The 23,403-nt window shown below is 42.0% G+C and overlaps 3 protein-coding genes, 2 long non-coding RNA genes and 1 other non-coding gene across 7 annotated transcripts in view; 2 read left to right on the top strand and 4 right to left on the bottom strand.

The window, feature by feature from the left end:
• LOC135528289 (nucleolar protein 4-like) overlaps positions 1 to 11,107 on the top strand; it is a 31,075-nt gene extending 19,968 nt beyond the window's left edge. Inside the window, exons 6-11 of the mRNA XM_064957266.1 lie at positions 3,268 to 3,563; positions 3,718 to 3,903; positions 4,493 to 4,681; positions 4,875 to 4,994; positions 5,795 to 6,008; positions 6,240 to 11,107. Coding sequence (XP_064813338.1) covers positions 3,268 to 3,563; positions 3,718 to 3,903; positions 4,493 to 4,681; positions 4,875 to 4,994; positions 5,795 to 6,008; positions 6,240 to 6,463 — 1,229 coding nt within the window. The 3' untranslated portion in view covers positions 6,464 to 11,107. The remainder of the gene's footprint in view (positions 1 to 3,267; positions 3,564 to 3,717; positions 3,904 to 4,492; positions 4,682 to 4,874; positions 4,995 to 5,794; positions 6,009 to 6,239) is intronic.
• Positions 11,108 to 15,048: 3,941 nt separating this feature from the next.
• LOC135528291 (pancreatic progenitor cell differentiation and proliferation factor) lies at positions 15,049 to 17,410 on the bottom strand. Its single transcript, XM_064957269.1, has 4 exons — positions 17,244 to 17,410; positions 15,706 to 15,868; positions 15,518 to 15,611; positions 15,049 to 15,368 (listed from the first exon to the last, which is right to left on the bottom strand). The coding sequence occupies exons 2-4, from the start codon at positions 15,836 to 15,838 to the stop codon at positions 15,230 to 15,232; spliced, it is 366 nt and encodes a 121-aa protein (XP_064813341.1). The 5' UTR covers positions 15,839 to 15,868; positions 17,244 to 17,410; the 3' UTR covers positions 15,049 to 15,229.
• A 2,086-nt stretch (positions 17,411 to 19,496) lies between these two features.
• LOC135528290 (putative nuclease HARBI1) lies at positions 19,497 to 21,637 on the bottom strand. 2 transcript variants are annotated; one of them, XM_064957268.1, is made up of 5 exons: positions 21,502 to 21,637; positions 21,388 to 21,423; positions 20,734 to 21,288; positions 20,343 to 20,454; positions 19,497 to 20,248 (listed from the first exon to the last, which is right to left on the bottom strand). In XM_064957268.1, exons 3-5 carry the CDS (start codon positions 20,800 to 20,802, stop codon positions 19,878 to 19,880), a joined length of 552 nt encoding a protein of 183 aa, XP_064813340.1. In that variant the 5' UTR covers positions 20,803 to 21,288; positions 21,388 to 21,423; positions 21,502 to 21,637; the 3' UTR covers positions 19,497 to 19,877. The 2 variants fall into 2 exon arrangements, with proteins under 2 accessions (XP_064813340.1, XP_064813339.1); XM_064957267.1 differs by having other exon boundaries at positions 20,734 to 21,423.
• A 222-nt stretch (positions 21,638 to 21,859) lies between these two features.
• Positions 21,860 to 22,246, bottom strand: LOC135527573 (uncharacterized). The gene is made up of 3 exons (XR_010453456.1): positions 22,194 to 22,246; positions 22,042 to 22,103; positions 21,860 to 21,959 (listed from the first exon to the last, which is right to left on the bottom strand). It is a non-coding gene; the product is annotated as an uncharacterized LOC135527573 (long non-coding RNA).
• A 5-nt stretch (positions 22,247 to 22,251) lies between these two features.
• LOC135527572 (uncharacterized) lies at positions 22,252 to 23,199 on the bottom strand. The gene is made up of 3 exons (XR_010453455.1): positions 22,819 to 23,199; positions 22,457 to 22,527; positions 22,252 to 22,369 (listed from the first exon to the last, which is right to left on the bottom strand). It is a non-coding gene; the product is annotated as an uncharacterized LOC135527572 (long non-coding RNA).
• A 108-nt stretch (positions 23,200 to 23,307) lies between these two features.
• On the top strand, positions 23,308 to 23,379 carry trnae-cuc (transfer RNA glutamic acid (anticodon CUC)). The gene has a single exon. It is a non-coding gene; the product is annotated as a tRNA-Glu (tRNA).
• Positions 23,380 to 23,403: the final 24 nt, after the last annotated feature.

The raw sequence follows: 23,403 nt of genomic DNA, 5'->3' as shown, positions 1-23,403 counted from the left end.
TCTTGTGTCCATCAGTGGTTTTTCCATCAGTGGTGTTTCCATCAGTGGTGTTTCCATCAGTGGATTTTCCATCAGTGGTGTTTCCATCAGTGGTGTTTCCATCAGTCTTGTTTCCATCAGTGGTGTTTCCATCAGTGGTGTTTCCATCAGTCTTGTTTCCATCAGTGGTGTTTCCATCAGTGGATTTTACATCAGTGGTGTTTCCATCAGTGGTGTTTCCATCAGTGGATTTTACATCAGTGGTGTTTACATCAGTGGATTTTACATCAGTGGTGTTTCCATCAGTGGTGTTTCCATCAGTGGTGTTTCCATCAGTGGATTTTATATCAGTGGTGTTTCCAGTAGTGGATTTTACATCAGTGGTGTTTCCATCAGTGGATTTTCCATCAGTGGTGTTTCCATCAGTGGATTTTCCATCAGTGGATTTTATATCAGTGGATTTTACATCAGTGGTGTTTCCATCAGTGGATTTTACATCAGTGGTGTTTCCATCAGTGGATTTTACATCAGTGGTGTTTCCATCAGTGGATTTTACATCAGTGGTGTTTCCATCAGTGGTGTTTTCATCAGTGGATTTTATATCAGTGGATTTTACATCAGTGGATTTTCCATCAGTGGATTTTCCATCAGTGGTGTTTCCATCAGTGGTGTTTCCATCAGTCTTGTTTCCATCAGTGGTGTTTCCATCAGTGGTGTTTCCATCAGTCTTGTTTCCATCAGTGGTGTTTCCATCAGTGGATTTTACATCAGTGGTGTTTCCATCAGTGGATTTTACATCAGTGGTGTTTCCATCAGTGGTGTTTCCATCAGTGGATTTTATATCAGTGGATTTTACATCAGTGGTGTTTCCATCAGTGGATTTTCCATCAGTGGTGTTTCCATCAGTGGATTTTCCATCAGTGGTGTTTCCATCAGTGGATTTTACATCAGTTGTGTTTCCATCAGTGGATTTTACATCAGTGGTGTTTCCATCAGTGGTGTTTTCATCAGTGGATTTTATATCAGTGGATTTTACATCAGTGGTGTTTCCATCAGTGGATTTTACATCAGTGGTGTTTCCATCAGTGGATTTTCCATCAGTGGTGTTTACATCAGTGGATTTTCCATCAGTGGTGTTTCCATCAGTGGATTTTACATCAGTGGTGTGTTTCCATCAGTGGATTTTTCCATCAGTGGTGTTTCCATCAGTCTTGTGTCCATCAGTGGATTTTCCATCAGTGGTGTTTCCATCAGTGGTGTTTTCATCAGTGGATTTTATATCAGTGGATTTTACATCAGTGGTGTTTCCATCAGTGGATTTTCCATCAGTGGTGTTTCCATCAGTGGATTTTCCATCAGTGGTGTTTCCATCAGTGGATTTTACATCAGTTGTGTTTCCATCAGTGGATTTTACATCAGTGGTGTTTCCATCAGTGGTGTTTTCATCAGTGGATTTTATATCAGTGGATTTTACATCAGTGGTGTTTCCATCAGTGGATTTTACATCAGTGGTGTTTCCATCAGTGGATTTTCCATCAGTGGTGTTTACATCAGTAGATTTTCCATCAGTGGTGTTTCCATCAGTGGATTTTACATCAGTGGTGTGTTTCCATCAGTGGATTTTTCCATCAGTGGTGTTTCCATCAGTCTTGTGTCCATCAGTGGATTTTCCATCAGTGGTGTTTCCATCAGTGGTGTTTTCATCAGTGGATTTTATATCAGTGGATTTTACATCAGTGGTGTTTCCATCAGTGGATTTTCCATCAGTGGTGTTTCCATCAGTGGTGTTTCCATCAGTCTTGTTTCCATCAGTGGTGTTTCCATCAGTGGATTTTCCATCAGTGGTGTTTCCATCAGTGGTGTTTCCATCAGTGGATTTTATATCAGTGGATTTTACATCAGTGGTGTTTCCATCAGTGGTGTTTCCATCAGTGGATTTTACATCAGTGGTGTTTCCATCAGCGGATTTTACATCAGTGGTGTTTCCATCAGTGGATTTTCCATCAGTGGTGTTTCCATCAGTGGATTTTACGTCAGTGGATTTTACATCAGTGGTGTTTCCATCAGTGGTGTTTCCATCAGTGGATTTTCCATCAGTGGTGTTTCCATCAGTGGATTTTCCATCAGTGGTGTTTCCATCAGTGGATTTTACATCAGTGGATTTTCCATCAGTGGATTTTTACATCAGTGGTGTTTCCATCAGTGGTGTGTCCATCAGTGGTGTTTCCATCAGTGGATTTTACATCAGTGGTGTTTCCATCAGTCTTGTGTCCATCAGTGGATTTTCAATCAGTGGTGTTTCCATCAGTGGTGTTTTCATCAGTGGATTTTATATCAGTGGATTTTACATCAGTGGTGTTTCCATCAGTGGATTTTCCATCAGTGGTGTTTCCATCAGTGGTGTTTCCATCAGTCTTGTTTCCATCAGTGGTGTTTCCATCAGTGGTGTTTCCATCAGTCTTGTTTCCATCAGTGGTGTTTCCATCACTGGATTTTCCATCAGTGGTGTTTCCATCAGTGGTGTTTCCATCAGTGGATTTTATATCAGTGGATTTCACATCAGTGGTGTTTCCATCAGTGGTGTTTCCATCAGTGGATTTTCCATCAGTGGTGTTTCCATCAGCGGTGTTTCCATCAGTGGTGTTTCCATCAGTGGATTTTATATCAGTGGATTTTACATCAGTGGTGTTTCCATCAGTGGATTTTCCATCAGTGGATTTTACATCAGTGGTGTTTCCATCAGTGGATTTTTACATCAGTGGATTTTCCATCAGTCTTGTTTCCATCAGTGGATTTTACATCAGTTGTGTTTCCATCAGTGGATTTTACATCAGTGGTGTTTCCATCAGTGGTGTTTCCATCAGTGGATTTTACATCAGTGGTGTTTCCATCAGTGGATTTTCCATCAGTGGTGTTTCCATCAGTCTTGTTTCCATCAGTGGTGTTTCCATCAGTGGATTTTACATCAGTGATGTTTCCATCAGTGGATTTTTACATCAGTGGTGTTTCCATCAGTGGTGTTTCCATCAGTGGATTTTACATCAGTGATGTTTCCATCAGTGGATTTTTACATCAGTGGTGTTTCCATCAGTGGTGTTTCCATCAGTGGTGTTTCCATCAGTGGATTTTACATCAGTGGTGTTTCCATCAGTCTTGTGTCCATCAGTGGATTTTCCATCAGTGGTGTTTCCATCAGTGGTGTTTCCATCAGTGGTGTTTCCATCAGTGGATTTTACATCAGTGTTTCCATCTCTTTACTGTTTTTCTCTCTCCTGCTCTCTCTGACAGATGATGACTCCTCTGAGAGTGGCAGCGGCCATGGTCTGCCAGCCCTGACCCCTCCGGAGGCGATGGTTGTGGGCGCTGTCCCTCCAGATGGATTGACTCCGTACAGGGAGGTGACTGAGAATGGGGTGAGTGCTCCCCTGGACTTCAGCACCACCACCTCCTCCTCTTCCTCCTCAGAGGACCAGCAACCAGTCAATCTGACCGACAGATTGCTGCCTGTGGGGAGCCCTGTTGGTACGCCCTACCCAACTGACTCCACCAGGAAGTGCCCCGGGAATCCAGACTACGGCAACAAGGTAAGGATAGCGAAGGTTTTTGAATATGGTCTTTTGATAGGGAACTTGAACATTGCTTTGTGTCCTCAACTGTTTCCTTAATAGCGATATGTGTGTGTGTGTCTATGTGTGTATGTGTATGTGTTTGTCTTTGTGTGTGTGTGTTTGCGTTTAGTCTCCTCAGTACAGCTCCGGAAGCTATGACTCGGTGAAGACTGAACTGAGCATGAGCGCTGAGGACTTGACCTCTGGGCGTGCTCAGATCATTGATGATGATGATGACGATCACGACGACCATGACGACAGTGACAAGATCACTGATGCAGAGGGAATGGACCCAGAGAGGCTGAAAGCCTTCAATGTAAGAGTCCCATCACAACTGTCACTTGTAAATATAGACTTCAATGGTTGTATTACTTAGCAATTGGCCTTTATGCAATGCAATTGTCCTTTATGCAATGCATTTGGTCTTTATGCAACCCAAATATCAACAAAGAAGTCATGTTTGATCTTTTTCTAAAGAATATGAATGTCAGAGTTAAAATGTGAAATGACATGCTTCAAATCTTTGGTATTCAGTATATCTTCTTTCTTCTCTCCCCCCTCTTTATCCCTTCTCCTTTTCTTTCCACCCTATTTCATGCTCCACCGCCCTGGCTGCTCCCCCTTTCTGCTTTGACTCTTTTTCCCCCGTTTACACCTCCCTCTCCTGCTTCCCCCTACTCTACACCCACTTCTCCTCTCTCGTCCCATTTACACCCCCATCCTCTCTCTACCCTTTACACCCCCCATCCTCCCATCTCCCTTATAAACTCCCTCTTCTCCCTCTCCTCCCCTCTACACCCCCATCCTCTCTTGTCTCCCTTATAAACTCTCTCTTCCCGTCTCCTCCCCTCTACACCCCAACCTCCCCTCTCTCCTCCCTTCCCCCTCCATCTCTGCCTTCTCAGATGTTTGTTCGTCTGTTTGTGGATGAGAACCTGGACCGCATGGTGCCCATCTCCAAGCAGCCCAAGGAGAAGATCCAGGCCATCATCGAGTCATGCAGCCGACAGTTCCCTGAGTTCCAGGAGCGCTCCCGCAAGCGCATCCGCACCTACCTCAAGTCCTGCCGCCGTTTGAAGAAGGTTGGTTTTGAGGTAGGCACTGTTCCCCTCCACATTCTGATTGTTTTTCGAGACTTGGACGGCCAGGATTTGTAGAAAGCTATGCTTTTTTTATCTGCCAATGTACACGTTTCATGAACATGCATAAATGTTCACTAAATTCACTCGCACAGTAATGTTCTAATGCACACCCTTAACACTGTCTCTGTTTTGTCTGTGCTGTCAGACACGGCCCACACCTCCCCACCTCACCTCTGCCATGGCAGAGAACATTCTTGCTGCTGCTTGTGAAAGTGAGACACGCAATGCTGCCAAGAGGATGCGACTAGATGTCTATCAAGGCCCTGTGAGTGTGTGTTCACAGCAAGTGTGTATTCGTTCATTAATGTGATTTTCGAGTGTATTGATTTGTGTGTTTGTTTATCCATGACAGTAGATAAAGAGTGTGTTATTCTGGAATATTTACAGAAAAGTTTTTATTTTAATTAAAAAAAAAAGATTTTACATTTATTTAACCAGGTAGGCCAGTTGAGAACAAGATCTCATTTACAACTGCGACATGGCCAAGTAAAAGCAAAGCAGTGTGACACAAACAACACAGAGTTACACATGGGATAAACAAACGTACAGTCAAAAACACAATTGAAAAATCTATATACAGTGTGCGCAAATGTAGTAAGATTAGGGAGGTAAGGCAATAAATAGGCCATAGGGGCCAAATAATTGCAATTTACAGAAAAGTTGGTAACATCACTACCAGTATGTGCAATACAGATGTTCTATCTTAACTTCACCAGTTTCTCACAGCAGGAATATAATCCTGCTGCAACAGGAAATGTGAATTATTATTTGGATTATAATTTAATGGACATTTTTGTAGGGGTTGATCATTTTTTGTTGTTAGAATACATAAAGTCTGACATTTTAAAGTGGACATTACAAACGTTAGAAGCCTTTTTAAACCACGAGTACACTACAATTTGCACATTCTCTGCGACAACAGAGTGAACAAATGAAGATAGTACATCTGTAAGTAGCTACAGTATATTCATTTACTGTGTATCTTGCTTATACTTTACATGTTCAAATTTCTATGTTCATCTTCCTGTAAGTACAGTGTAATAACTACTGTAACTACTCCCCTAGGAGGAACTTGCTACTGTTGATAAGAACGGCTCCAGGGACCCAGCCTCAGGGGCCCCCTCAGGCTTCTCCCTGGCTGCCTCAGCCTACTCCCAGTCCCAAACCCAGGACCCAGTCTACACCAACGGTACCAACGGAGGCCTCAACTACAGCTTCCACAGTTACGGGGCAATCGGCAACAACCTGCCGACCACCGGTGCCACCACACAGACCAATGGTAATTAGCTTTAACCCAATTCCTATATTCCTAGACCTAGAGTCAATGGTAATGTGTTTGTCCATGTGTGTTTGTATGTGCCTGTATCTATATTAGTGTGATTAATTATTGCCTATAATGTATATCAATAATGTTACATTTTCTATAGACCCTGTGTATATCAATAATCTTGTGCTTTCTTTACTGTATGGGGTAATCAAATGTACAGTAAACCATCATTTCTCTCTCCAGGTCCCACTGATCTCAGTATGAAGTCTGTGGCTCCCACCTCCTCCTCTTCCTCCAGTTCTAACAGTCACGGTGGTCAGGGTGGAGGCGGGGGAGGAGCCTCGGCTCAGCTCAGCCCCCCTGAGGTCACAGCGGTGCGGCAGCTCATCGCCGGGTATCGAGAGTCTGCCGCCTTCCTGCTCCGCTCCGCAGATGAGCTGGAAAACCTAATCCTGCAGCATAACTGAAACAGAACCAGGCCCGACCGGGCCGAACCGTGCCGTCTCCACCAGACTCTCCGTCTGCACTATCACCCTCAGCCACACACAGTCAGACATCTATACACTCAACTGAATAAAGAGTCAAAGTAAAGAATAAGAGTAAAACTGCATTGCACAATTGGGCCATATACAGCAGATGGTAGATATATGGTACACATTCACAGTTTATATATCACAGGAGCAGAAACAGTTAAAAGAAGAATACAATCCATCATTTCACACTGATCTTAGTGCCCAGTAAACTTCTGCCATTCCCATAACAAACCTACATCCTACCCACTTCATCCATTCCCCAGAAACACCTCGAAGTCACCTCCTTCAGTGGATGCTCTTTTCTAAGCTCCGAGGAGGTAATTGTCAAACATGTTTTGCTGCTTCAGATTTGACCTTCTGTAACTGATCTGTTCATCTCAGCAGTAGTTTTTAAAGTTTGAAGATTTAGGTATGCAAACAGGGATGCTAAACCTGTAGGGTAAAGCACTGTAATGTTTCCAAGCCTATAGGCTTTGGTTCGTAGGCGAAAGGTTACTGCTTCTGGGAAAAGTGTGGAACAAGGTGCAATATGGAAGATAATCAGTAAATGTGCATGCGTGGATATACCATTTTGGCAAGTCAAGCCAATATCCACATAGTCATGATGGCTTTTTGTGAGACTTTGTGCAAAAGGAGGTCTTCTCGTGGTACCTCTACCTCCTCTCCATGCTTTCAGTCTCAGTGTGATGAGCTAAGCTGAAAAACAAAATATCCCATACTTTGTGAGGCTCCACTGGGAGCAGCAACGTTAGTTGTCAATCAGGAATGCTGTATAAATGGAAGGGGGAATGAAAGAAATAATATCCCATGGCAGCACTGTAGCTTCATTGTTCTTTGTTTTGAACGTTGCTCTTCTTTGTCTCTAATATAACTGAAGCCTTTCATTGAATGGCACCAATCAGACAAATGTGAATAGGACACAGAATGATCTGAAACATGAGAATATTTCCTAGTCCAATTGTAAGAGTTTTGTAAGAGTTTGTGTTGTTTTAAGGTCAGTGAGATATGAACAGCACGTGGTTGCGTACCAACTTTGTCTCGTGAACGTCACGTGGTCGTGACATGGAATTGTATGAGGAATGCATTGCGCTCCTTGTAACAGCTGTTGGCCTGCTATAGAAAAAGATATCCCTCCAAATCCCACCATATCCTCTCTGCCTCAACTCCTCTTTCCTACCCGTCTTTGCATTTCTCATCAACAGACGTTGCGCTATCAAACACAACACTGTTTTTAAAAAAAAGTAGCAAAAGACAATCTTGAAAATGTGTGATCGTGTCACAGTTTACCCTCACAATCTCTTGCTATGGTGTGTGCGCTGTACGTGGGGGGGCAGCACAGAGTACCGTAGCCATAAGCAGAGCACATCCTTTCTCTAAACAGATACACAGACAGGCCAGTCAGTGGAGCACTCAGCACTAAGAAATGTGTTGTAAGAATTCTATTTATCTACTTTGGTTATTGTTGTTGAACGTTAGCATTACTGTGTGTTGTTTTTTGATTTCTGTTTTGTTGTGTGAAGTGATGTGGAGTGGCCCGTTTCAACGCTCTTTTGTACAAGACATTGTAAACCAGTTTGCTCTGTAAACGTAACATTCGAAAGCAAAGAAAACAGTTATTTCACGCAATCAACCTGGTCAGCACCTTATGGATTTGTCAGATCATTCATACCAGAGAGGAATATATTTCAGTGTCATTTATCATAAACGATTGAAGTCAGCAGCACATATATTAACTCAACTGCTGGGATGATCAATCCAAGAACCGGTCAGTCTATGTTTAAAATGACATGCACAGAATAATCTGTAACTTATTCATGGTCACCATCCATGACATAATTGGTCTGCTTTATTATATTTTAAATGTATAATCTATTGCAAGTTTGGAAGCACTTTACAGCTCAGGATGAAATAACATGGTACATATTTGTAACCAGACGTTGTTACAGAACATCATACTTGATTCATAAATTCAACTGACACATTTAAGCGAAACGTGCTTGACAATGGGATGGTGATGGTGGTACATGATGAGAGCTGATATGAGTGTGTGTTTTGCTTTTCATTTTGGTTGTCTGTATCGTTTTAAATGTAGATATTTTTGTCCACTCAACTGATAATTGTATGCAGGGGTGCAACTTTCACTGGGGATGGGGGGTGGGGACACGTTCTGAAATGGCATTTTTGCCCCCCTCACAGTTTTATCATTGGAATGTGACACAAAATGAGGCAACGGTGTGCTTTAGGACCATGAGGATGCCTCTCAGCGTTCGGGTAGACTGTTTGGAGTGTTTATCCAACTGGATAAAAAAGATATATAAAAAAAGATATGTCCACCCACTTCTAAAACCAAAGTTGCGCCCCTGATCGTATGGATAATTTGATGTGGAACACATAAGCACTCTTAAAATGCACAATACTGGGTTATAAAGTTTATGGCAAGGCTCAAGCCAGACTCATCCAATCTCATTGTCTTAAAAACTAAATTACTTCAATCTGAATTTTTACTAGCAACACAAGTAAAGTACTGCTTTAAAAGCTCATTATATTTTGCACACATCAGACTTCCGAAATTGTATTTTAGCCAAACTATTCAGGCTTTACAAACTGTTATTTTGAAAAATCAAGGAAGGCTCAGGCGTCCACACATTTGAACTCGGGTTAATTTGGATAGACTCCTTTGGATAGACTTTATCAATCAACTTGATCGCTACCTGGGGCTCTGTCCCAATACTCTTAAATGTCTTCCGTGTCTCCTCCACCTCCATTTGCCCCTTGTCTACTTTTGGCCAGCCATCATTTCCAACAGCCATCAGGAAACGACTATCTACACTTCATTATTTTACTGATGCCGGGTTGATCTTAATTCTATTCATATCCACGTTTAACTAATGCATCACTTTGCTTTGTGTGTTCAAAAAAAGGAAGAGATAACTTTCTCTTCTTAATTTGTCTTAAGACTACGAGCTACATTTGATGTGTGCTGCAGCTACTGTGACCAATGAAAACACAACCATTTGTAGACACATTTTAGTGGCCAGTGGGATTTCTCTTTGCATAGGCAGGACAATGTAATGTATAGATGTTTGATTTAAAAAAAAAAACTGAGCGTAAAAGCCCTAGTAGCTTGTGCATTGCTGATGTGGTCAGATGTTTGTATAACTGTTCAAAGGGCTGTAAAAGAAACATTTGAAATCTACATCGTTTTTCTGTGGGGTACAGCACTGTTCCAGAAAAATCTACGCCGTTTCAACCCTTGCCTGTTTTAACTTATCAGTTTGTGGTGCTTTGTAAAAACGTATATTGTTCTTGATATTACTTTCTTTGTTACTTCTCCTGCATTGGCCAGAGACTGCAGTTCTGTGCGGGGGTGTAATTTCCTGTATACCAATGTGACGCTTTGTATTTTTTCCTTCTGGTTTTTTGGACTCAGTGAAAGTGTGATGTTTACATGTACAGATTTTTCAAAAGACTTTTACTTTTCGTCCATGTTACTTTCTCACCCTACCCCGCCTGTTTATATTTACTCAGACATGTCTTTAGTGCATTGCATCAAATGCAGACAGGTGTGACTGCTTTGAATGGTGGTCAGGTCAGATGACATTCACATGGCCAAAGTGAGGATAGACTAAGACAACCAGGATGGGGTTGATATCTGATGATGGCTGATAGCCCTATAGGGATTCTGGAGTGAGAGGGAGTGTCACGCCAGTTCAAAGTGCACCATGAATAGCCTACCTCTGTCTGAGATTTATCAGTAGCATAATGATACACGGATCCCCCACTGAAGGATTGCAGATAACCTATCAGTTTTCCCCCTCTGCTGAATAGCCCTCTTTAACATGCTGATAGCAGCTCATAGCACCTGGTGCGCAATTGATTCATTAGCATTTAACTCAATTACTGAGAAACACAAAACACTGAATAATAGAACATGTGTGCAGTAGTTGGAACATAGTGGCAGGCAATCATTTTAGGATGATTCTATTGTGATCACATTTCCTGGCTGTTATAAGGTACACTTTGACCTTTCGTAACAGCTCCTCTGTGATGTGATGTAAAAGCCATTCCCCCTCTCCTGGTCCTCAAGGGGGAACACAGGAACCTCAGGAAACGCTGAATCTCTGAGTTGATTTTTTATCCATTATGATCTTTGCTGATGACAGCAGAGATTCTCTACCTATTACCATGACATTTATATGAAACGTGTATCATTGTTTTGTACATTAATCATTGTGATCTAAAAGTGGAGCCTTTTCCAGTACCTGTGACTGAATATTTAGATTTTTTTGAAAAGTGTTTATAGGTATAAATATTTATTGATATATGTGAAGCGACTAAAAAGACAAAAGAAAAGGCAGAAAAATTGTCGTTTGTTTCATGCAAAGCCGCCCAGACAAGATATTCTCTGCCTCTGACATATCACTATTGATGAGGGACTTGTGTTTGTTTTGAAATAGCGCTTTTTTTCAGTGTAACGTCAACGCTACGGTAAAAAATGTTGGTTACCAACAGCAGCATTGCAAGGCTCTCTTCTGAGATGTCAGTAACTGAATAAAACAGTGTGATGCGCTATCAAACCCGAAACTTGGCTACTTGAATTGCTTTCTTTGATTGGGGGTGGAGAGCAGAGAATGTATGGGAGAGATGGAGTAGCCTTGTGGATAGACATGCTCCACAAGCTCTTCTCTGTTGCCATGGTGCCTCTTCAGTCTCTTTGTGTCAATATATATTCACAGAATGACCAGGATACGGATGCAGTAGTACATAATCATGTTCAATGTCACTATCTGAGCTGCTGCACCTCTTAAATGTGTCTATATCCACAGCGTCCAACACAGTTATAAAGATATGTCCATACTCTGTCACATTTTTACCTTTGCATTGCCAATCACTTTTTTTTTAAATGAGCTAGTGTATGCTACACAAAGACTCCTCCCAAGTCCTCAAATATGTCTAGAGTGTGCAGTACTCAACCTATCGTGCTGATGACACAGAGAGAAGAATGCATTTTCAGTTCATCAGGCTCAAGTAGCTAGTAGAATGATGATGTCATAAGATGCAAGCCCATCGAACAACACTTGAAAACGAGGGAACAGAGTAAATGTCTCTTTTCTTAGGGGGTCTTCGGACAGTGTACCGCTATGTAAAAGACTGCAGTGACAGCCTAAGTCCACAAGAGATCAGCAATGAGCCAGAAAGCAACAGCATGGAGATTGCAAGCAGCCATCCATTTAAACTTCAGCGATCAACCAATAACATTCACATGGGAGCAGCATAGGACCACGGTTCGCTGACAGTAACAGAGCTGACTGCAAAACTGTGGGATTTTCTATGGGCTTAATGTATGTTAAAGGTGATGTTTATGCCCATACTTAGCTGCTAATAGCATGTGTGTTGAGAGAATGACCTCAGTCCTAACATGGAAGATATTGGACAATATCTGTGACTAAGTGAGTGTGTGAGTGTAAAGTTATTATAGTGCACTCATTCCAAAGAACTGAGAGTGTTCTGCATCATGTGAAGAAATAATACCAATGCGATTTTCCTTCAATTGCAGTCCATTTCAATCTGACAATCTCCCTTGTGGCCTCTTCGGTTTGAATGCAGGCCTTAGCAATGGCTTCATTGAAGAAGGATTGGTTGCAGGTTTACATGCTTCTGGCTGGGAACAAAAGGCAAAAGCTATTTCACAATCTGGGCACATTTATGGAAATGTATAAGCATCCAGTTGGAGGGAGAGCTATGTCCTACCTTGACAGGCCAAGAGAGTACCGTGCCAGGAGCACAAGCTGGGTTTCCCTCTCTCTTGCTTCACATGCGGCAATTTATCACACCTCTAAAGCTCAGTGGGGTTGCATTATAACTGTACTATAACAGTAACTAACTTATTATTTCTAACTTATTAACTTATACTAACTTATTATGTATTATTTGTATTATAACACTATCTTATTCTCCAGAGTTTATGCCTTTGATCTTTCTGCTTCAGTGTTGACCAGAAACGTGTGGCGGTCACCTGAGCGATACTTTACTGCCAGGAGACTGTTGTTGTTGACACATAACAGTGCTGAGCATTACTGAACACTTCAGGGAACACTGTGTTAACATGGAAGTTCCTATTGGAACATGTGCTATTGGAACTATTGGAACAGCGCACAGTCTGCAAACATGATCCCAGTGTGTACACGTTCTCCCTGCATGCTGCTGATCAGAAATAGACTAACACGTTAACCCTGGCCTACTGAACATGGTGGCTCTGGCCACAAACACTGTGTTCCTCCCCACTCTTAATACTTGTTTAATATTAAAGGGGGGGATATTCTGACCTTGTCTTTAGCCTCAACCCTAAATCTAACCCTCGTTTTATGTCCACATCCCAGTTCAACCCTAACCCTCAACTTCATGTTCAGAGAGCATGCTGGATGAGAGATTCTCATGTCTGTAGAGAGTGGAACATGTTTAGTTCCCCAATTTCGTGGTATCCAATTGGTAGTTACAGTCTTGTCGCTGCAACTACCGTATGACTCAGGAGAGGCAGAGGTTGAGAGCAGTGAGTTCTCTGAAACACAACCCAACCGCACCAGTGTGTCAGAGGATACACAGTACACCTGGCGATCGTGTCAGCATGCACTGCGCCCAGCCCACCACAGAAGTCACTAATGCACGACGCGACAAGGATATCCCTGTTGGCCAAACCTTCCCCTAACCCAGACAGGCACTGGAGTCGCTAGTGAGCGATGGGACAAGGATATCCCTGCCGGCCAAACCCTCTCCTAACCAAGACAATACTGCGACAGAGCCTGGACTCGAACCCAGAATCTCTAGTGGCACAGCTAGCAATGCAATGCAGTGCCTTAGACCACTGCGCCACTCAGAATGTGGAAAAGATCAGGACAAAAGATTCATGTTAGAACCAGGTATAAATGAGGCTTATGTCTACAGGTCTCTTTTGTGAAAGACATTAGTATTCACATTTGTTCCATGCTATAATTAACAATCCTGAAAGTGTATTTTATTGTGTCCTTGTTGATATTTTCATGTGCTGACTCCACCAATGTGTTGAGATCATAGAAAGTCTGTATAATTATACAGTGTACATTCCCTTTTATGCCCTAAGAGACTGAAAAACAATGTGAATGACTCTGCAGCAACACAGAATGTTCCACGGGTGGTTGACCTATATTTCAGAACAGGTGTACTGTATTATATAAGCGTAAGCCATCGTCTTTACCAATTAGCTGTTACTAATCATATTGCAGCCTAATCAGCTTAATTGCATTAACAGTGGCTGGCAGCATGTTATAAAACAGACACTACACTCATCAGTATTGTCATGAACAAAACTGACAATGGAGTTTTGGGGATTATTATCATTACTGTTATCTGGTTACATAGTGTGGACACCAGAACGGTTCATTCTCAAATCTGTCTGTCCTCCATCATAGCCATGGACACTTTTCAAGTTCAGTATAGTGGCTGAGTTAATATTTACTCGTTATAAAAGTTATGACACTTTCATCACGAACTTAATTACTACTCAATAACTTCTACCCTTATCTTGATATGATTGCATTTTAAAGTGTGTATAAACTATATATACACACGTAGTTATGATATAAACAGTATCAGCCAAGTTTGGACACCTACTCCAGGGTTTCTTTATTTTACTATTTCTACATTGTAGAATAGTGAAAACATCAAAACCATGAAATGAAAGTAATTCTAAATAAATCACCGACAAGTTCACTAGCACAGCACACGTGATCATCCATTCACCTACTCTGCATCTCACAAAGACATGGCAGTTGGAACCAAAAATCTAAAATTTGGACTCAGACCAAAGAACAGATTTCCAGTCTAATGTCCATTGATCGTGTTTCTTGGCCCAAGCAAGTTTATTGGTTTCTTTGCAGCAATTTGACCATGAAGACCTGATTCGCGCAGGCTCATCTGAACAGTTTTTGCGACTGCACTTAACTTTCAAAGTTCTTGAAATTTTTGGAGAATGAACTGGTGCTGTTTGAGTTCTTCCGGCTTTCCCCCAAGTGGGCTCTCGTCTGCATACCACCCTTACCTTGTCAACACAACTGATTGGCTCAAATGCATTGAGGAAAGAAATTCCACAACTTAAAGGCATGAAGCTGGTTAAGAATGCCAAGAGTGTGAAAAGCTGTCAAGGCAAAGGGTGGCCTCTTTGAAAAATCTCAAATATAATTCAACAAATTCAACACTTATGTGGTTTAGTCTTTCCATGTGTTATTTCAAAACCCTGGATTAAAAAAAAATATTGAACCAATTCTTATTTACAATAACAGCCTACCCAGGGCAAATTGTGCACTGCCCTATGGGACTCCCAATCACAGCCAGATGTGATACAGCCTGGATTCGAACCAAGGACTGTAGTGACACCTCTTGCACTGAGTAGGTGTCCAAACTTGACTGGTACAGTGTCTATAGTTATAGACAAACAAATATTTAGGGACTTAGTCACTTGATTAGGGAATACAATTAAGAAAGTATTCATTGCAAGATTTGATTTATTCAACAGCAAAAAGCATGATAGAGAAATCCTTTTGTCTTTAATAAAAAAATATAAACACAGAGGGAGGAAAAGCAGCCTCAATCACTAAAATGTTGTAAAATCTGTTGCCTCAATCTCCAACTAAACTCAAGGTGTGGGGTGTTGGAGAAGAGATGGAATTAGGAGGGTGGTGGGCTCCCTTGTTCCACCTTCCCAGAGTTACTGCTTTCACTGAGTTGCCTACTGAGTTGCTTCTTCAACACCATCTCCCTGGCGATACACTCCACCTGCCCGTTGGTCACTGTGTACGTTCCACTCCTGCAATAAGAAATATTGGTTAGCTAAAGAGGTACAGAAAAACAATTAACCGGTTACTTAAGGTGAGACATCTTACAAAGGACAAATGAAACATTTAAACTACGCATGGTTTTCATCCATTTGTGTGACTCTTGGATTAAGGAACTCACTTCTGTTCAGAGCCAATCATGCTGCCAGGCTGGTTCTGTTTGTTTGGGAAGAAGAAAGAAGACCACCAGTGACCAGAGTCCTGTCTCTGCAGACCTGAGGAAGAGAAAACAAAAGGAAACTTTAGAGACCGAATGCGAGATAATGTTCTTATGAAGAACTCTTCAGAGTGCGAGAAACTGGTCTGTACCTGGGGGGTGTGGAATGACTTCGCCAGCGTACTCAGAACTGCCACAGGAGCTGTTGCTAGAAGTGGAGCCTATGCGCCTTCTATAGTAATCATGGGTGGCGATGAGAGAGCCAGTGGACGGAATAGATGCCATTCTCTTTAACTCCGCTCAGAGATGGAAAACCTAGGGAAGAGAGAAGGGGATATTAGGAGTGTGGAGACAGGAACCATGCAAGCAGAGGCAAGTGATACTGGGATGAGCCAAATAATATTGCTATGGATGCTGCTAGATGTCATTACATGTGCCATAATGCAACAGCCTCAACATAGGCTTTTGTACAGATTTGTCTTTGTGGAAAGACCCATTTCAAAAATCAGCCTGCAACCCATTCACAGCATTTTGCAACACCACAGAGAACAGGTCTATATTCAACTTCATCCAAAGTGAGTTAGAAACATGCCTGAGTGACAAATTCTGGTTTGTCATCCAGTCACAGAAGCCCGTCATTAGCCTATTATAGGCAAACGTGCATTTTCACTTCCCATGCTCCTGACCCCTTGAGCCTCTCTGATATCACTGTTGGCTTCGCCCTCAGTCTGAGGGGTGTGATAGAGACCAACAGCTGTGCAAAGTGATTTCCACACCATGATCTGCAAATAAGTGGGCTGTCTGGGACCTGGGTCTGCAGGTATAATGTTCCAACTTCCAGGCACCTAGCCAGGAAAGTGCACAGGCTAGGTGAGTCACAGGGATCAAAACTTTGTGTGAGGAGCTACAGTACCTCTTTAAAAAAAAGTACTGACTAAGACACTCAGAAAGCAGGACTATACAGGATGCACAACTCTTCTCAAAACTGCAGTGGAATGAAACATGCTAAACATATGGTTTTACTCCCCAAACAAACTACATTGCCATTAGCTAAATCAGATTTGTCAGGTCCAGTCAGGGCAGAAGTTCAGTCCAGATGGTTACTGGCTAGGGATTGTCAGGGTAATGTATGTCTGTGCTAGATAGGCAGTCACAAAATATCAAGGATAAACCAATCCCCTTTACACAGTGGGGAAAAAAATACTTACTGCCATCAGGCACTATTGGATATGTGAATGTGCATTGCCAATCACACCTTATGTGCAGAAAAATAAGAGACCAACACTGGCAAGTGTATGATAAAACAGACCATTGAGACAAAATGTAGATGCAAAGAGACTATACAATATCAGCAGTCAAGGCAACAATTATTCAACAAATTAGAGAATTCTTTGATGTTCCTCTTTGTTGATCAGAATCAGATAGGATACAAAGCTGGTAGGAAGAGAATCCCACCCATTCTGATTTCACTATTTTAAGGCTATTAGCCTTCATTGTTAAAGGCAATGTGGAATCTTTTTTTAAATAATTTGTGCCAGGACAATAAATCAAATATATTTAGTGTAGGTAAACATATGCTTGGACACACATTGTCCATTGTTATCTGGGCAAGTAGCCAAGCATATTCAATTGCCATTCAAGCTGGGCGAATATTTTTTGCCTTTTCTAAAAGCAATCAAATCAATCTTACCTTTTTATTTGGCGTTGAATAATGTTGAAAAACACCAAAGGCGGTGGGTCTTTTGGCAATACTAAACGACTACTCTTGCCCATTTGTGGTATGTTCTCGAATAGAAAACTTCAAATTATTTCTGGTGTGCTCAGTGTAGAATAATGACTAGGGACAAGCAGGTAACTTTATACAGTGGGCGCTGTGACGCATCCTGGACGAGCTGCTCATGGGTGGGGTTAGGGCACGTTTAGGCCTACGTTTCCAAGGAAACCAACCTGGACTCAGGAGTAGACGTAACATAGTAAACGTAAATCTGTTCTGAAATTAGAACAATTACTTTTCGAATTGTGTGTACTAATTTGTGGATATCCATCATCCATTTCGTATGATATGTTACATATTACAATTCTTATGATATGTTACGAATTACTATGTGTACAATATGTTACGAATTTGCTAAATGTATAACAAGTTATGAGTACCAGTATGTTGTGGCTAACTTTACCTATATGGATAATGTAAACTAGGATAGAGGTTACGGTAATGATTAGGGCTAAAGTCAGGGTTAAGGGGATATTAAGGTTAGGGGTTAGGAGGCTAAAGGGTTTAGGGGTAGGGTTAGCTAACATGCTAAGTAGTTGTTGTTTTTTTAAAGCTAAAAGTTGTAAGAAGTTGCTCATTAGCGAGAATTGTCCTTGATGAAAGTCAAACACAACCTTTGGGTTGTTAGACTTCGCGTTATATGCACGCACGCCTTCCGTCCATCCCGACCAACCTATGTAATCATACCGAATACATTTTTCGTATGTACGTTTAACATGTTACGTCTCGTCTAGGCTGGGCAAGCACAAAACATGATTTGCAATCAATTGCAATGCTCTTGACAGACACGTCATACAGAATCTGCAGCTGTCCCAAACACGAATAACCGAACTTTAACCCAGTAGCCTACTGAATTTCCTTGATGAAAGTCAAACACATGTTAGACTTCGCGTTATATGCACGCACGCCTTCCGTCCATCCCGACCAACCTATGTAATCATACCGAATACATTTTTCGTATGTACGTTTAACATGTTCGGTCTCGTCTAGGCTGGGCAAGCACAAAACATGATTTGCAATCAATTGCAATGCTCTTGACAGACACGTCATACAGAATCTGCAGCTGTCCCAAACACGAATAACCGAACTTTAACCCAGTAGCCTACTGATTGATTCACTGTTTTAATTTGGTCTTCCACAGCGTGGGTGGAATTTCGTATTTTGGAATGAATCCTAACTGTGAAAGCAGAACATAATGTCAACATGTTATTATCTGACTTTTTCTTTTCAATGTTTATAAGATGATTGGAATCACAGACTATTGTAACAAATCCTATAAATTATCAAATGTCATTCCCTCAATAATGTCATCATGAAGAAGAAAGACACAATAATAGTTATTTAAAAGTTACCAATTTTCTTGGTGGTCTAGTGGTTAGGATTCGGCGTTTTCACCGCAGCGGCCCGGGTTGGATTCCCGGGGCCTGTTGCACAAAACTAGGATAAGGGATTAAGCCAGGATATCTTGGTGATCCTGGCTCAATTGATCCGTAATCCGGTTGCACTAAAAATGGATAGGGGGCAGGAGGATATGTTATGGTATAAATTACCATGGAGATTTATTCTGTGGAGCTAGCCTGCTCCAGACCAGGCTAAATTCCAGGATCTATTTAATCTCATCCCTAATGTCAGTCAGCAGTCACCACAAATAGAAACCAATAGTTATTTCACTGCTCACTATACATTGTTATCACATATAACTAGACCCACTGTTATTATTTAAACGTTTGTGATCATTAATTTCAATGATTTTGGATAAAAAAAATGATTTTTAGATGATGTGGCTATCATTAGATAATTTACAGTTTCCCATAGACTATAAGGCTATATATAAAATGATAGAATATTAGGGCCACAGAGGGGAAAAAAACACAAGTCATAATATTGTAACCAGTTGTTTTAAAGGAGGACAGTTGTTAAAATGACAGATGTGGGGCATTTCGTGAAATTGTACTTCAGTATGGTTTCATAAACAAAGACATGCTGATGTGCCAGAATATTAAGTATCACATTGTCATAAGTATCAAAACTGTAAAAACAATATGTAGCTTTTCTGCAGAAAGAACCAGCCTCATAAATGTATGACTTTATCCTTTTTCTTCAGTGTGGCCCTAGTACTCTGTCATATAAACAAATACACATTCCATATGAATATAAAAACACAATGTGTAACATTATGTTCCTTTATTGAATAAGGACAAAACAAAGCAGGTAAACCATCAGCTCCTTTCGAAACTGAAGTCACAGTGACTCTACAAGATGGAAAGCACAGAATCCAAGCATATTATACAAAATGATACATACACATTCAAAGGTCTGTATATAACACACCCTGCATGTCTGCACACTAAAATAAATGCAGGACAAATCCATACACATCAACTGAACAGACAAATGAATGGATGCAGTAGCCTCCCTGCAGCCTTGTATTACACACAGTATACCGCACAAACATCATAAGAGGCCAAATTCGTCAAAAAACGAACCCAAAAAAACCCAAATTCCTCTGCCACCGCAGGACATATTTAACCAAAATTGAAAGCACACATACTAACTAAAATAATTCAACACATATTTGTCCCTCAGCAGCCGACCACTGTCGTCATCAGGGAAGATTGCCGGATTGTCCCAGTCCATGGCTGGTGGCACTCTGGGGGCCCTCTCCTTCCTCAGGCAGGCCACATTGTGGAGGACAGCACAAGCCACAGTAATATCACATGCCCTAACAGGGCTGACCCATAATTTGTGAAGGCAGTGAAAGCGTGCCTTCAGGAGGCCAAAGGTCATTTCAACTCTGGCCCTGGTCCTGGCATGGGCATGGTTGTAGGCCTGCTGTGCTTCCTGGGGGTCTGTGAAAGGTGTCAGGAGAAAAGGCTGGCAGCCATACCCCCTGTCTCCCAGCAACACACCAGAGAATTCACCTGTCAACACAAAATCTCATCATTACTACCTCATAAACACAGTGATATTCTTGACAAAGCCATGATGGTTATAAATAGGGGTTGTGTGGCTTACCTTGTGATAGGCACTGATAGATTTCAGAGGCCCGAAAGATTCTGGAGTCATGGACTGAGCCAGGCCATTTTGCCACAACATTGCTGATCACACAGTCAGCATTGCAGACCATCTGAAATCATAAGATGAGGAATATTACACCAATCAATGCACATCACTGGCAATGCAGTGTTCGTCAATGGACAATATCAAAAAGTTATGTTCACCTGAACATTAATGCTGTGAAAGGATTTCCTATTCACAAAATCGGCCTCATGGGCACCTGAGGGGGCTTTTATCCTTATGTGTGTGCAGTCCACTGCACCAATGACATTGGGGAAACCTGTCACACAAAGTAATGAGTATCCTACTATGTGTTAACAGTTGTCCTGTAATTTGTAGATCCCCTTACCTGCAATCCTATAGAACTCCTCTTTGATGTCACAGAGTCTTCTGTGGCCAGGGAAGGAGATGAAGACATCTGCTAATGCTTTGATAGCCAGACACACACTCCTTATTGTGCGGCAAATTGTGGCCTTGTTCAGCTGTTCTGCATCCCCCACTGAGTACAGGAAGGCTCCACTAGCAAAAAAGCGCAAGGCCACACAAACCATTTGCTCCACGCTCAGTGCATGGCTCCGTGCAGTGCGGTGCTTAATCCTGGGACCCAGTAGTCTGCATAGATACCTGATGCCATCTGCAGAAAACCTGTATCTTTCATATAGATGGTCATCAGGGGAGGCCAGTGGGTCCAACCGGTCCCTGAAGACCCTTTCTCGCCTGAAGGCTCTCCTCAGCACAAGTGCTTCTTCATCCACCACATCTCGCACGAATGGGCATGCCATTGTCAGAGCAGAAAGGAACACACAATTTTGGGCCTTCATATAGGCTAGTGGCCACACCTGGTGCTGGGGGGGTGGGCAAAAGAGGGCGATGCCTTATAACGATGACTTGGTTGTACTGATTGCTGGGAAAATAAAAACAAACCTTAGAAAGATGCCACCGTCCTGTGTGCTCACAATAAGAGCTCATATGTCATGGCTCACTTGACTTTACGAGAATATACCTAATTTTTATTTTGAGCTGTGTCATCTTCTTGGAGCTGGGGGAGGAAAGAAAATAATGATTAATACATTTGTGTTACAGTTAGCATACAGTGTACATTGAAGGCATATCTCACCTCCCTCTCAAGTTTTTTTATTTCAAGGTCCAGTTTCCTAATTGTCCTCTTTTTTATTTCGGACTCCAGTGCAAGATTTTCCATCTTTTTCTTCTTGTACTGAATGTCTATGTCTGCCAGTTCTATTTGGCGCCGGAGGTGGTTGCCATACAACTTTCTGATAGCTTGTGAGCTCTGTGAACACAATGCAATTAGCGCAGCTGGAATTTGGCAGGATGTGGTGTCCTTTTATTAATACGCACTATGTTGCCAGGCTGGTTTTCCCACTGTATAGCATCTGGGTCCTGTAAAATAAATTAGATTTTTTGATTTTGATGAGGACTCCTCACCATTGTAGAGTAAATAGTACTTTCACAGTCTTAACATGATACCTCATGCCTTCTGGAATCCAGAGAGATGGTCTCCTCCTCATCATCGTCTCCATCATGTGCTGTTGCTGCTGCACTGGGGCCTTCACCCTATCACATTTAATCGGATTCATATTGAAGCTAGTAGACAAGACATGCCAGGCCTACAGTATGCCTTTGATGGAGTACTCACTGGATCAGCATCGTCTGGTGCTTGTGCTGGTGGCTCTAACAGGAACACAGTGCTGCCAGACACTGCAAGGCAATAGGTAAACCAAAGTCAGACAGTCCAAATTGATTCAATATGAATGTGGTTGTATCCCATGTAGAGATGGAAGGACATACCTTGAATGAAGCGGGTGGCATCTTGGGAGGAACCTATGCTCGTCTCTTTCCCCCAGGGATCCCCTCTAAGACGGGCCTGCCTTTATTTAGCTCCAAGGCCATGTCCTCTGCTGGGGTAAGGTCAGCCTTTGGTGACCCACCACCCGTGCCTTGTCTGTGGGTATTCTTTTTCACTGCTAAAACAGTACAGACAATGTGTGAGCAGGCACCTTCTGGGTACAATATATGCTTGTGCTTTGTTAAATATTAGTCAGGGACCATACCATTCTGCAGAATGTTCTTGTATTTGATTTTGACCTGCTGCCATGTCCGTTTTGGCCCGTTCATGTTTAATCTACACACACACACACACACACACACACATTTAATGGAGTCACACTGCAAAAAAATACTTGGTATTTTTGTCTTGTTTTCAGTAAAAATATCAAAAAAATTATCATAGCTTTATACAGTGTGATGGAGTTACTTTACACAATTTCACTCATATCTGCAGTGCATTTCAATTGAAAATTTAACCGTTTCATAATTACAGTACAACTGCATTTTTGGAGATGTGAATTAAATATTTGAATTGTAATTGTGATGTTTCAGCGGAGCGGTGAGTGTGTAATTGTGCACTACTTACGCATTCAGGCGGTCTGCAATACTTTGCCACGCTTTTTCTCTTTGCTTTATCACTGTGGCGGTGTTGCCTTTCTTCTTAATTATATATTTTACCTCCTCGTATGCCTCCATGAGGATTTGTGCTTCCGACGGGGAAAAGTACGCGGCTCTAGTTGCCATGGTAAATCAGTTAATCTGTGATCTGTGGCGGGGTCTATTTGAGTGAGCCGTGAGCGCGCACCTATCCAGGATTGGTTTCACCTGGCTTAATGAATCCGTGTCTGCTCATCCTGGCTTGGTCTTTGTGCAACCAATTAAGCCTGGACGCACATGTTTTGGCTTCATTGAGCTCAGCTGAGTCATTTATCCCGGATGTCTTAATTCTACTTTTGTGCAACAGGCCCCTGGTGAGAGAATATATGTGTTTGTTTGTTTTACAACCTGACAGCGACTGTACTACCGAAGTCCTTTATACCAACTTAACCATATAATTTTCTGAACAGTTCAGATTTCCCTGGTGGTCTAGTGGTTAGGATTCGGCGCTCTCACCGCCGCGGCCCGGGTTCGATTCCCGGTCAGGGAACATAGTTTTATGTGTTGTTTTTTT

Source organism: Oncorhynchus masou, chromosome 33, assembly GCF_036934945.1.
Source record: "Oncorhynchus masou masou isolate Uvic2021 chromosome 33, UVic_Omas_1.1, whole genome shotgun sequence".
NCBI lineage: Eukaryota > Metazoa > Chordata > Actinopteri > Salmoniformes > Salmonidae > Oncorhynchus > Oncorhynchus masou.
Note: the sequence above shows the minus strand (reverse complement) of the source record. Positions and strands in the feature narration are given on the sequence as shown.

Bases quoted from the DNA above. Each gene is read 5' to 3' on its own strand.
- LOC135528291 (XM_064957269.1), bottom strand. From the start codon at position 15,838: ATGGCATCTATTCCGTCCACTGGCTCTCTCATCGCCACCCATGATTAC. The intron at 15,612-15,705 runs GTACAGACCAGT...TCTCTTCCTCAG, and splicing joins AGTCATTCCACACCCCCCAG to GTCTGCAGAGACAGGACTCT. The intron at 15,369-15,517 runs GTGAGTTCCTTA...TTCTTATTGCAG, and splicing joins ATGATTGGCTCTGAACAGAA to GAGTGGAACGTACACAGTGA.
- LOC135528290 (XM_064957267.1), bottom strand. From the start codon at position 20,802: ATGTCTTCATCTCCTTCCCTGGCCACAGAAGACTCTGTGACATCAAAG. The intron at 20,455-20,733 runs GTAAGGGGATCT...TTATGATTTCAG, and splicing joins GGAGTTCTATAGGATTGCAG to ATGGTCTGCAATGCTGACTG. The intron at 20,249-20,342 runs GTAAGCCACACA...TTGTGTTGACAG, and splicing joins CTATCAGTGCCTATCACAAG to GTGAATTCTCTGGTGTGTTG.